The sequence below is a fragment of the Pan paniscus genome, chromosome 20, assembly GCF_029289425.2.
Source record: "Pan paniscus chromosome 20, NHGRI_mPanPan1-v2.0_pri, whole genome shotgun sequence".
Taxonomy (NCBI): domain Eukaryota; kingdom Metazoa; phylum Chordata; class Mammalia; order Primates; family Hominidae; genus Pan; species Pan paniscus.
The window spans coordinates 55,529,515-55,540,194 of NC_073269.2; the positions used below are offsets into that span (position 1 = coordinate 55,529,515).

At 54.7% G+C, this 10,680-nt stretch overlaps 2 protein-coding genes across 8 annotated transcripts in view; one reads left to right on the forward strand and one right to left on the reverse strand.

Moving 5' to 3' along the window:
- Positions 1 to 5,585, forward strand: part of KASH5 (KASH domain containing 5) — a 30,476-nt gene extending 24,891 nt beyond the window's left edge. For 4 of the 7 annotated variants that reach the window (XM_055103549.2, XM_003814319.5, XM_063600499.1 and 1 more), the window contains exons 17-20: positions 1,606 to 1,651; positions 3,671 to 3,735; positions 3,816 to 3,923; positions 4,026 to 5,585. In XM_055103549.2, the coding sequence (XP_054959524.1) occupies positions 1,606 to 1,651; positions 3,671 to 3,735; positions 3,816 to 3,923; positions 4,026 to 4,167 (361 nt within the window). In that variant the 3' untranslated portion in view covers positions 4,168 to 5,585. Of the gene's footprint in view, positions 1 to 1,605; positions 1,652 to 3,670; positions 3,736 to 3,812; positions 3,924 to 4,025 lie in introns of all 7 variants that reach the window. The other 3 variants (XM_055103548.2, XM_008966941.4, XM_034946177.3) reach the window with 1 other exon arrangement.
- A 3,295-nt stretch (positions 5,586 to 8,880) lies between these two features.
- PTH2 (parathyroid hormone 2) lies at positions 8,881 to 10,680 on the reverse strand. Its single transcript, XM_034945871.2, has 3 exons — positions 10,092 to 10,680; positions 9,871 to 9,992; positions 8,881 to 9,301 (listed from the first exon to the last, which is right to left on the reverse strand). The coding sequence occupies exons 2-3, from the start codon at positions 9,987 to 9,989 to the stop codon at positions 9,127 to 9,129; spliced, it is 294 nt and encodes a 97-aa protein (XP_034801762.1). The 5' UTR covers positions 9,990 to 9,992; positions 10,092 to 10,680; the 3' UTR covers positions 8,881 to 9,126.

Consider the following 10,680-nt stretch of genomic DNA (forward strand, 5'->3'; position numbering starts at 1 on the left):
TCAGATCTAGGAGGAGATCTGGTTCCTGACCCTGCCTTGGGGGAGGGCTCCCAGCGAGGCCGCCATGCCTGAATGGGGTGAGGGGGGGCCTCTGGAATCAGCGTGGATTCAGATTCCAGCTCAGGTACTTTGCAGTCAGGCTGGTGTAAGCATTTGGTTGTATGCCGTGAAGTCCCAGCCCTGTGATTGGGATGTGATTGTTAGGAGGCTGTGTCCAGGCCTCTGAGGATGGAGAACGCACTAGATGACTGGGCCCACCCTCCTCCGGGGCCCTGGCCTTGGGGCCTCTGGTTTCCTGTGTTGCTTCCCTCTCCCCCTCCCCTCTTTCAGGCTCCCAGCTGCGGCTACTAATGAGGCTGCCTGCCAAGGCCTCTAATTGGACTTGTCTGGGAAGAGCTGAGATTGGGCGGGATGGGAGCTCTGGAGCTATGACCTCCCTCTGCGTCACCAGAGAAAGGAGGGGAGAAGGGGCTGAGCAGTAGTGGAAGTGGGGGAGGCAGGTGCCATGCGAGTTTCCAGAGGTCAGGGGCAGTTTGATCCACAGGTTGGAAAGCTGGGAGTGAGGAAGGTGGTGAATACAACGGCCCCTAAATGTAGCCAGCTGTGAGGGCTTGGACTTTGAGAGGGGTTGGGTCCCAAGTAGAGGTTTCAGGGGATCAGATAGTGTATGTCTGACTGGGGCCTAAGAGCCTGGATCCTTTATCGCGTGGGAGCACAGCTATATTCCTGAGGGTATCTCTGAGGGTTTTGGGTCTGAAGCTGGTGGTGGTGGCAACTGCAGGGCTGGATCTCTGGTCCCCAGTGAAGGCAGTGGCTGGTGGTGTGGATGGCTGGGTCTCTAAGGGGCATTCAGGCTGGGCAGCTTGAGGCCTGAGTCCCCAAAGCAGCATTTCAGGGACTCAGATGGCTGTGACCCTAGGAGGGGCCTCCCTAGGAGCCTCCCGCCGAGGCAGGGTCAGAAGCCAGATCTCCTCCTAGACCGAGACTCGCTGAGGGAAGGGCCAGGTCTCATCTCCTGGCCTACAGGCCCAGGGTCTACTCCCGGAAGATGGGAATGAATGAGGGGCATGCTAACCCCTCAGGGCTCTTCCAGTCCTCCTGGAAGAGGGGCTTGCACCTAAGAGGATTCGGCATGGGGAAGAGCTCCAACAGTTGAGTTCTGTGGGCTGGGAGGTCTGAGTTGGAGTCCCAGTCCTCAGAGAGCACCCAGTGACAGTCATTGAAAAATGGCTCAACCCACTAGACAGGAAGGGGGTTTCGACACGTGCTCTGGGGTCTTACAGAGGCCTGAATCTCTGGTATTTTGGAGGGTGAGAGAGCCAGAAGCCTCAGTTCCCAGCTGGGAGATCTGCTGGGGAAGTAGTGGCTGAGAAAACCAATCTGAGATGAAGAGGCCCCCTTATTCTTTTAGTGGTTCACAGACCCTTTGGGTAATTTGGTGAAAATTCCTGTGAAAAATACATATGCAGGACACCCCCCAGGCCCATCCATGCTGCCTGGCCTGTGCTAAGACCCCCTGCTCCAAGGCTTCTCTCCCAGCCCATAGTAGGCAAAGGGAACCAGGGAGAAGAGGACGAAGCCAGCAGTGACTTTGTTGGCCCTCAGGTTGACCAGAAGAGAGGAAGAGGAGGATGCAGAGAGCCAGGTCACGGTAGGCAGTCCCCAGCACCCCTCCCCAGTCCCCATCCACTCCACACCCACAGAGGCTGAGTCGTTTCAACTCTTCCCAAGCCCCAGCCTCACACTCCAACTCCTCAGGAGCAGAGAGAAAAATCATTTGGCCAAGAGATAACAAGGCCTTTGCTGTAGCTAATGAGAGCGATGGTGAGGTGGGGGGAGGCCTGGAGGCTAGTGGGCGGCCAGGCTGCTCCCAGGGGACCCTCCCAGCAACACACACAGGGCTGCAGCCACCACACCGCAGGCCTCATAGACGTGGCTACACCCCCGGATTGCATAAATGCACACGCACATGCGCCCACACTTGGGAGAGGTTGGGCCAGCCCTCCCCAGCCAGCCTCAGAACTCCCTGGGGGCGCAGTGCCCGCAGCCCCCCTGCCTGCAGCCACACAGGCCAGTTCCTCTGCTCCTCAGAGCCCAGTGCCCGGTGGAGGTTAAGATTTCCATTCTCAGGCAAGGACGGGGAAAGAAACTTGGTAAGGAGAGGTGAGGAGCCCTCAGTTGTGAGCTGAGGAATGCAGGAGCTGGGCTGGAGTCTGCCTGTTGTGGGTCAGGCACTGTCAGGGCCCCTGGGGCTCTTCAGGGTCCAAACCGGCCAAGATGGCTGCCTCCAGGACACTCAGCTCCCAGCACCCTGGCCCCGAAGCCCACCTCCTTTGACATACTACACTCCCTTGCAGAGACTGGGGCTCCACCTCAGCTTCCTCACAGCTCACATGGGCATAATCTCTTCCTTGCTCCCAGGGTGGGGAGGAGGGTTAAGGACTATGTCATAAAGGGCCTGGGTCCCTGCCTGGCACAGCAGGTGGTAGAGGTGAAGATATTGACTGTGATTGGTGTTCTGTTTTTATTTACTGCCATTATCATTGTCATTCATCATCCTCATCTGTGTTAAAAAGGTGTTGGGGGTAGGAAGGCCAGAGACCCATAGAGGGGAGGCCCTTCCAGGGAGACATGGGGGATGAGGTGGTGCAGTGGGTGGGGCCTGGCCCTGGAGGAACAGCTGGGGCTTTGATCTTTGAATCTTCAGATGAAGTGTTGGAATTAATCAGTGAATTTAGTGTGGTTGCTGGGTGAAAGGTCAAAATAAAAAATCATATTTCAGTATAGCAACTATGAGCAATTAGAAAAATAAATTTGTAATTATACCATTTATAATGGCATGGTGTTTTGTTTTTGGTTTTTGTTTTGAGACGGAGTCTTGCTCTGTCGCCAGGCTGGAGTGCAGTGGTGCGATCTCGGCTCACTGCAAGGTCCGCCTCCCAGGTTCACAACATTCTCCTGCCTCAGCCTCCCAAGTAGCTGGGATTACAGGCACGTGCCACCATGCCCGGCTAATTTTTGTATTTTTAGTAGAGACGGAGTTTCGCCATGTTGGCCAGGTTGGTCTCCACGTCCTGACCTTGTGATCCGCTCACTTCAGCCTCCCAAAGTGCCGGGATTACAGGCATGAGCCACTGCGCCTGGCCTGTAATGGCATGTTTTTAATTAGTAAAGCGCCTGCCGATTCTGGCATAGGCAGGAAGACAGGATTCTTCATGAGGCCCAGCACAGGGGTGGGCACCTGTAGAAGATGTGGTCTCTGCCCTCAGAGAGCTTAGATACTTCCAGAATCCAATGGAAAACGGAGGTGATGATATTGAATAGCTCACACAGACATTGAGCACTCACTATGTACCAGGCGCTGTCCAAGCTATTGTCCCCGCCTTTTTTTTCCTACATTCACTCATTTAGTCTCCATGTTAACCCTATGAGGTGGGGACATCCCTGGCCAGCAGATGGGGAAAGAGCAGCACGGAGAGGTGTGGTGACATGCCAAGGACCCTCAGCCAGAAGCTGGCAGAAATGGGAACCCGACCTGGCAGCAGAAGTGCACTCACTTATCTCCTGAGCTCCACCACTTTCTATGTGGCCACTTGTGTCCAGTGGGCTGACCTGAGCACCTCTCAGTCCAGAACCCGGTGCCTCCAACGCATCTCTTCTGTCCTTGCAGGCTGATCTCCCTATCCCTCTAGGAGACCCTCACCCTGGAGACATCCCAGAAAACCCTCCAGAGAGGTAATAGGACCCACAGGGTCCGGGAGGGACACTGGGGGCAAGGAAAAACCCAGTGGTGATTCCCTCCTTCACCCCAGCAGACCTGCGCGGCGGGAACTCCAGCAAGCCCTGGTGCCTGTGATGAAAGAGCTGGTCCCAATCAGGAGGAGGGCCTGGGGCCAGCTCTGCCTGCCCCCACAGCGGCTCAGGTGTGCCCCCAGGCGTCTCCAGAAGGAAGGAGGTGGTCTGACCTTGGGAAGAGCAGGGGCTGCCCAGACCCTGCCCTAAATGCTCTCCCACCTCCCCACCAGAGTCACTCAACATCCACTGATCCCAGCTCCTGTCCTGGGCCTGCTGCTGCTGCTGCTGCTCTCTGTCCTGCTGCTTGGCCCGTCCCCACCTCCCACCTGGCCCCACCTCCAGCTCTGCTACCTCCAGCCCCCTCCAGTGTGAGAGGCTCTACTTGCCCCTCAGAGCAGTGTCTAGCTCAATAAATCCCCTGGCCCTCTCTCCACTGGGATCCCCGTTGTTAGTCCACTGTTGCGCAGGCTTACCCTAGATAGAGTACAGGGGATCCACATCCCTGTATTTTTATGTGAAGTCTCCTAGTTTTTTAATGTTGACATTTCTTAACAATAGCAAAACTCCCCCAGTAATGGATTAAGCACTAAGGATTATTCCCTCACAAAACAAGCCTGGCGAGGGCAGCTGTGGGCACACAGCTAAGTCTCGGTTGCCTTGGGATCAGGGCCTCAGTGATTCTCCTGTCCCCTCCCTCATGCTCAGGAGTTGGCAGTTGTAGCTTCCTACATCACATCTGTGGGAGACGGAAATTTCTTCCTTCCTTTTTATAAAGAGAGGCAGTAGCCTCAGTGTGCAGTGGGTAGATTCAAATCATATTCATAATAAAAGAGAAGCAGTTGCCTGCCCAGAGCCACCAGCAGACTTGTGTTTGTTTCACTAGCCAGACTGTTTGGTGTGACCACCCTTAACTGTAAGGGAGGCTGGGAGACCTGGGAGGTCAAGTACCTCTGCGGGGACTGGGTACATTGAAAGTGCCTTGCCACACACCTCATTCACACTGAAAAACACTGCAGGCCATGGACCTAACAAACACTTTGGGAGTCACCTACACACCACCACCAGTGTGCAGCTGCTGAGTGGCTTTGGCATGCATCGCCAAGCTGCTTCGAAGGGCTCCAGGATACCTCTTCTTGATTCCTTTCTCCTTCCTACCTTCTCTACAGCTCTGCCTTGCCCTCGCCCAATAGGATCCTGACTCTGTCCTGCCACCCTTCCATGGGTAGCAGCCTAGGTTGACCCAGTCCTAACTGCATCCTAAGTCAATAAAGAACAATCTTCTTGGGCCGGGCACGGAATCACTTGAACCCGGGAGGCAGAGGTTGCAGTGAGTGGAGATTGTGCCACTGCACTCCAGCCTGGGAGACAGAGTGAGACTGTGTCTTAAAAAAACAACAACAACAAAAAAAATTTAAAAAACACATGCGAGACCCCAACCCCTCCCTCTTATTCACATGGACCATCTGCATGGTGCAGCTCTGAGGCATCATTATGCTGTAAGCCCCTTCCCAGCTGGAGTAAAGCTGAGGACACGAAAGGGAAGCAGATGGAGTCTGAGAAGCCTACCCTACTCCCGAAAAAAATACATGATTGGGCACCCACTCTGTGTGGCATGTGGCCCATGGTATTATGCAGGGAATGCCCCAAGCTTTGCCTGCCTCATAGCACCGCCAGCAAGATCCTTACACCATGGCTCCAACGTTCCCTATAAACAACAAGAGTGGACACCCAGGATGGCTGGCCCCAGGGTGGGAGGGCGCTGAGCTAGGCACTTTGAGATATGTATTTAATCTTCACCTCAACACTAGGAAGTAGATGGTGCTATTATTGCTTTACAAATGAAGACACTGAAGCACAGAGAAGTTAAATGACTTGACCTAGATGTCACAGCTAAAAATTAATGAGAGTTGGGATCCAAACTCAGTCTGAGTCCAGTTCAGCAAATGAACTCACATGGTGGCTGTCTGCTGTTTGTAGCAGCCTATGAGTTGAACATCCTTCCTTGCCTGGGAAAATCCCAAGATAGGAAGGAGACAGGGCCCCACCTTCAACCAGGAGAGTCAAAGGAGGGTCCCCTTCCCCAGCTCCCAGGGGGTTGGGCTGCTATGACAGGCAGTGTGTGGGGCCCATGCCCATCCCTGTGGCCAAGGAGAAGGATCACGAGATTGGCAGCCCCACCAGACCCTCCAGTCACAGCTGTCAAAGGCAGCAGCAACTCTCTACAGAAAAAGGAGGACAGGGATGTGGACCAGGCACACACCAGAGATGTCCTCTAGAGTGCAAATGGCAAACAGGAAAAGCACCAGGGTGCCATTTATTCATTCAACAAATATTTGTTCATCATCTCTTTGCAACAGCTAGACCTTAGAAGATGAAGCTGTAGAGGAAAGCAGGACCTCCAACATCAAGCTGAGGAGCTTAGATTTTCTCCTGAGAATGATGGGGCTTTGGGAGGTTTTATTTCTTGTTTTTCTTTGGTTTTTTACATTTTAATTGAGGCGCAGCTTACATACAGATAGGCAGACAAATCTTAAGTATCAGCTGGATAAACTTTTGTGTACGTATATACCCATGAAAATCACAGCCCAGGTCAAGATAGTAGACAGTTTCAGCACCCCTGATGCTTCCTTGGAGAGTTTTGAGCAAGGGAGGGACAGAATCGGACCTATTTAAAGACAGATGGAGGTAGCTGCAGGTCCTGTGAGAGCCCAGAAAAGGCAACTGATTCAGCTTGGAGGTTACAGGATTCTTTCCAGACAAGTGACATTTGTGTTTAGTCTTGAAAGATGGGTAAGGTTTGGGTTACAGTCAGCAGGGGCCCAGGGAGGGTGTCATAGAGGTGGGAAAGAGACCAGTGTGTGTGGAGAGCCATAGGCAGCATCCTGTTGCTGGATTTAAAAAAAAAAAAAATTTTTTTTTAAAGATTTGGAGCCTGGGAGGGATTGAAGGCTACAAAGTGGTGGGAAATAAGAGAGGTAGGCAAGAGCCCATGAAGGGATTTGAACACCAGCTTGAACTTTATTCCCTAGTGCCGGTAAAAGGGTTGTGAGCAAGGGAAGGCAGAACTCTGGGTAGGAGGAAGAGCATTCAGGGCCTGTGGAGGAGATGAATGAATGAAGAGGATGAGAATGGAGGCCAGCAGGTGGGGAGGAGTCTGGGGCTGTGGTCCAGGTTAGAGAGAATGAGGCCTGAGGCAGGGCATGTGGGTGGAGAGGAGGGAAGAGCAGAGCCAGGGCAGGGTGGGAGGGACCGGGCTGGAGACTGACAAGCTGTGAAGGATGACGAAAGGGGCAGGACAAGGACAACCCCTGGGACCTGGCCCAGTGACTAGTAGACAGTGGAGCCATTCCCAAGATAGGGAACCCATGATAAGGAGTGAGTTCAGAGAAAGACTCAGTTCATTTAGGGGCTGGAGTCCTGAGCCCTGAGCTCCCAGGCTGGAGAAGGGGGTCTGGGTGTTGTCAGCTGTGGGTGGTGGCAGAAGCTGTGGGGACTGCTGAATTTGCTTGAGAGTAGAGTGGGGAGGGAGGAGGCTCCAGACACCATTTTGAGCAAAACCTCAAATGTTCTGATACGGATCGGGAAGAAAATAGAGTGTGGGAAGAGACCAGGCCAGTACCCAGCTACCAGGCCCGCGGGGAAACAGGAGGAGGCTCTTCATAGGGTCTTTGTGAGGTTAAAAGAGCTAATACAAGCACAGCACTTAGAAGAGCGCCTGCCATATAGCAACTGCTCATTCACATTTTCATTCCATCTCTCCATGAGAGTAGCGGAAAAGTCTAGACTTTTGAAATTGCACATACCTGGATTCCAGTTATTCTTTTGTCGCTTAGTAGCTCTAACAACTTAGGAAAATTCCTCCTGACTTTCAGTCTTATTTGTAAAATTAGGCCAACTCCAGATAGTTTTGAGGAATGCAGTCTTTCCTATGTTATTCGGAATGACAGAGAAACAGTCCCGCCCCCACAGTCCAAGGGCCAATTAGGGCTCGGTCCGCCTCCCGAAAATGCAAATTTTGGGACGCCTTGCCAAACACGCGCGGCGGCCCCGCTTCCCGCGCAGCAGACGCGGCCAGCTCCACTCTCTTCTTTAAACCAATGAGAGCGCGGTCCGCACGAACGGCGCCCCAGGCGCGCTGATCTAGCCCTCTGCGGACCACCGGGTTGCCATGGTTACCACTGAGGGGCGGAGCTGAAGGGCAGGCTGGACCTCCGGGGAGAGAGAGAGATTTCGATTGGCTCTTTTCTCGCTTCACCTGCAGCCCAGGTGTCTTCCCGCCCTTTCCCTGTCCTTTTTGGAGCCTGACGCCTGCTCCTTTCTCTTCTCCTGACCCAGCCTGGCGCCCCGAAGATCTCTCGAGAAGGAGACCTGAAGTCAGAAAACCCTGAAAAAAATTGCTGGACGCTGCTGTGAGAAGAGGAAACCCTTTTCAAATAAAAGCGTTTTGCTACGTAACGGGCGCTGTGCTGAAGTCTTATGAAGTATATCTTATTGGATCCTCGTAACAGATGAAGAAAAGGAGACACAGAGACTGACGTCAAGAAGGCTTTCTCAGTACTACGCAGCTAGATTTGGAGGACCCTGGGTTTGGATGCTAGGGCTGCCTCACACCAGAGCCCGCGATCTTTCCACTGTGCCTGGGGAGAAGTCTGGAAGTGATGGGAGGGAGGAACAGCGAAATTCAAAGATGAGAGCTGATGGAGAGACAGATAGAAACCTAACGGAGGAAAGAAAAGGAAGATATGAAGGAGTCAGGCAAAGGAAAAAGGGAAAAAGAAAGTGATGGAGAAGGGAAGGAAGAGTTTCAGAGGCAGAAGGAGAATAGAGAGAGGAGGCAGAGATTCCCAGAAGACCAGAAAGCCAAAAGGGTGAAAGGGGAGATAACCACAAGGACCCAGGGAGACGGGGACACATACCCAGAGAGGAAAGAGACCCAGAGAAAGGGACAGAGACGGAGGAGGACAGAGACCTTGGAGATTACAGAGAACCAGAAAGAAGGGGACAGAGATGGGGGTTGGGAGGGACAGGGGCCCAGAATGAAAGGAGGGGGCAGAGGGGGGGTGGGGGGCGATAGGGAAGCAGAGATCCAGAAATAGGAAAGAAGCCAGCTTCCTGGACAAAGACAGGCAGAGAAACGGAATTGAGGAAAGAAAATAGAGTGGGGACTGAGGGGAGAGATGCCAGAGTGGCCGACACAGAGTCCTGTCTCTTTTCTACCCCCCATTTCAAGCCCCGCGCCCCCAACCCAACGCACACGCAGGTCGCGCAGGAACGAGGCGCAGTCCGGAGCGCAGGGCATGGTCTTTATTAAGATGGGGACGGGCAGCGCGCTCAGGGCGCATCCAACACCAGCAGCTTGTGCATGTACGAGTTCAGCCAGTGGCGGCGCTCGAGGGCGGCCAGCAACCGCGCGCGCTCCCGGAAGGCCGCGTCGTCCGCCAGCGCCAGGCTCCTCCGCGGCCTGGGGGTGGCGGGATCCGCCCAGGCCCGTCGTGGGGGGCGGAGGCTGTGGAGAGACGCGGTGACCGCGCGTCCAGACTCGCTCTTGCCGCCGCCTGTCCTCCCCGCGGTCTAACTCGAAGCCCTGTTACTGCCCAGTCCGTGGAGTGGCTCGGTCCGGCTCCCCCTGTCTCTCTCGTTCTCTGTGTGGGTCTCTGTCTCTCTGCTCACCAGGTTCGAAACTCCCCAGGTACTGAGACCGAGTCTGATGCACTTGTCCGCCCACAGCGCTCAGCGCATGGCCAGGGGCACACCAAGAAACCAATAAACGTTGCTCAAAGAATGAATCCGTTTCTGCAACGACTCCTTTCGAGCCTCTCCACGCCTTTCTCGGGATCTATCTTTCTGTGTCTCTTTCCCTTGCTGATTTTCTGTCCATTTCCCGCACCACCACTACCACCAAACCCTCCTCCCGCCTTCCCCCACCCTTAGTCTCTGTCTTCTCTCTGGGTCTCGGTCGCCCTCTCTTTGGGCTTCTGTTCCGCTTTCTGGATCTTCCGTACCCTTTCTCTTTGGTTGTCTTCCCACTTCTCCAAGTTCCCACCCCTCCCTGGGAGTTCTGGGCCTGGCACCTACCTGAGGACCCCGACCGGGGGCAGGGCGACTCCCGAGGCAGTGCGGACGCCCCAGGGCACCAGCAGCAGCAGCAGCAGCAGCCGAACCCGAGGGCTCCTGGACACCTGGCGGGTCTCCATCACCTGTCGAGAACCAGAAAGGGGCTCAGTAGGGCTGCATCCCGGCCCAGAACCCCGGGCCCAACCATGCATCCACCCCCAGCTTCCCGCACAGTCCCCTACCGTGCAGTGGGCTGGGTCAGCGATGCTGGCAGCCCCCTTATATCGCCTCCGCAGCCCCCGCACCGGGCAGTGACGCAGGCCGGGGGGCCGGGGACGCGGGGTCACCCCCTCCCCAGGCTCATTAGGAGCCGCCAGCGGTAATGAGGAGCCGGGGGTGGGGGACCTGCCGCTGCCTTGGCCGCCACCAACTAATTGGGACCAGAAGCTGGACCTGAGACGAGGGAGGGGGAGAGACAGACAGACAGAGAGGTGGACACAGGGGGTGTGTCAGAGGGCTAAAAATAGAGACTGGCGGAAGGACCGTCAGAGGAACAGAGACACAAAGAGAAGGACAAAGACAGAGTGGCCGAGGAAGAAATAGAGAGAAAGAATGGGAACGACAGAAAAAGAAAGGAAAAGGAAGAAAACAAGAAAAGAGAGCGAAGGAGATGGAAACGAACAGTCAGATGGAGATGGAGGAGGGAAAGAAAAGGCTCTCAGAAAGACAGACGGAAATGGAAGGACGTCCTGGTCTGGAAGGAGCTGCCCAGAGATAAATACAGCAGGGAGAGGCCCAGAAAGATCGAGGGCGAGGTAGGGAGGGGGGAAA

What these genes read in the sequence shown, in the direction of transcription:
- PTH2 (XM_034945871.2), bottom strand. Translation starts at nt 9,989, where the DNA reads ATGGAGACCCGCCAGGTGTCCAGGAGCCCTCGGGTTCGGCTGCTGCTG. An exon ending in CCCCCGGTCGGGGTCCTCAG is followed by an intron (nt 9,302 to 9,870) that starts GTAGGTGCCAGG and finishes GTCTCTCCACAG; the next exon opens with CCTCCGCCCCCCACGACGGG.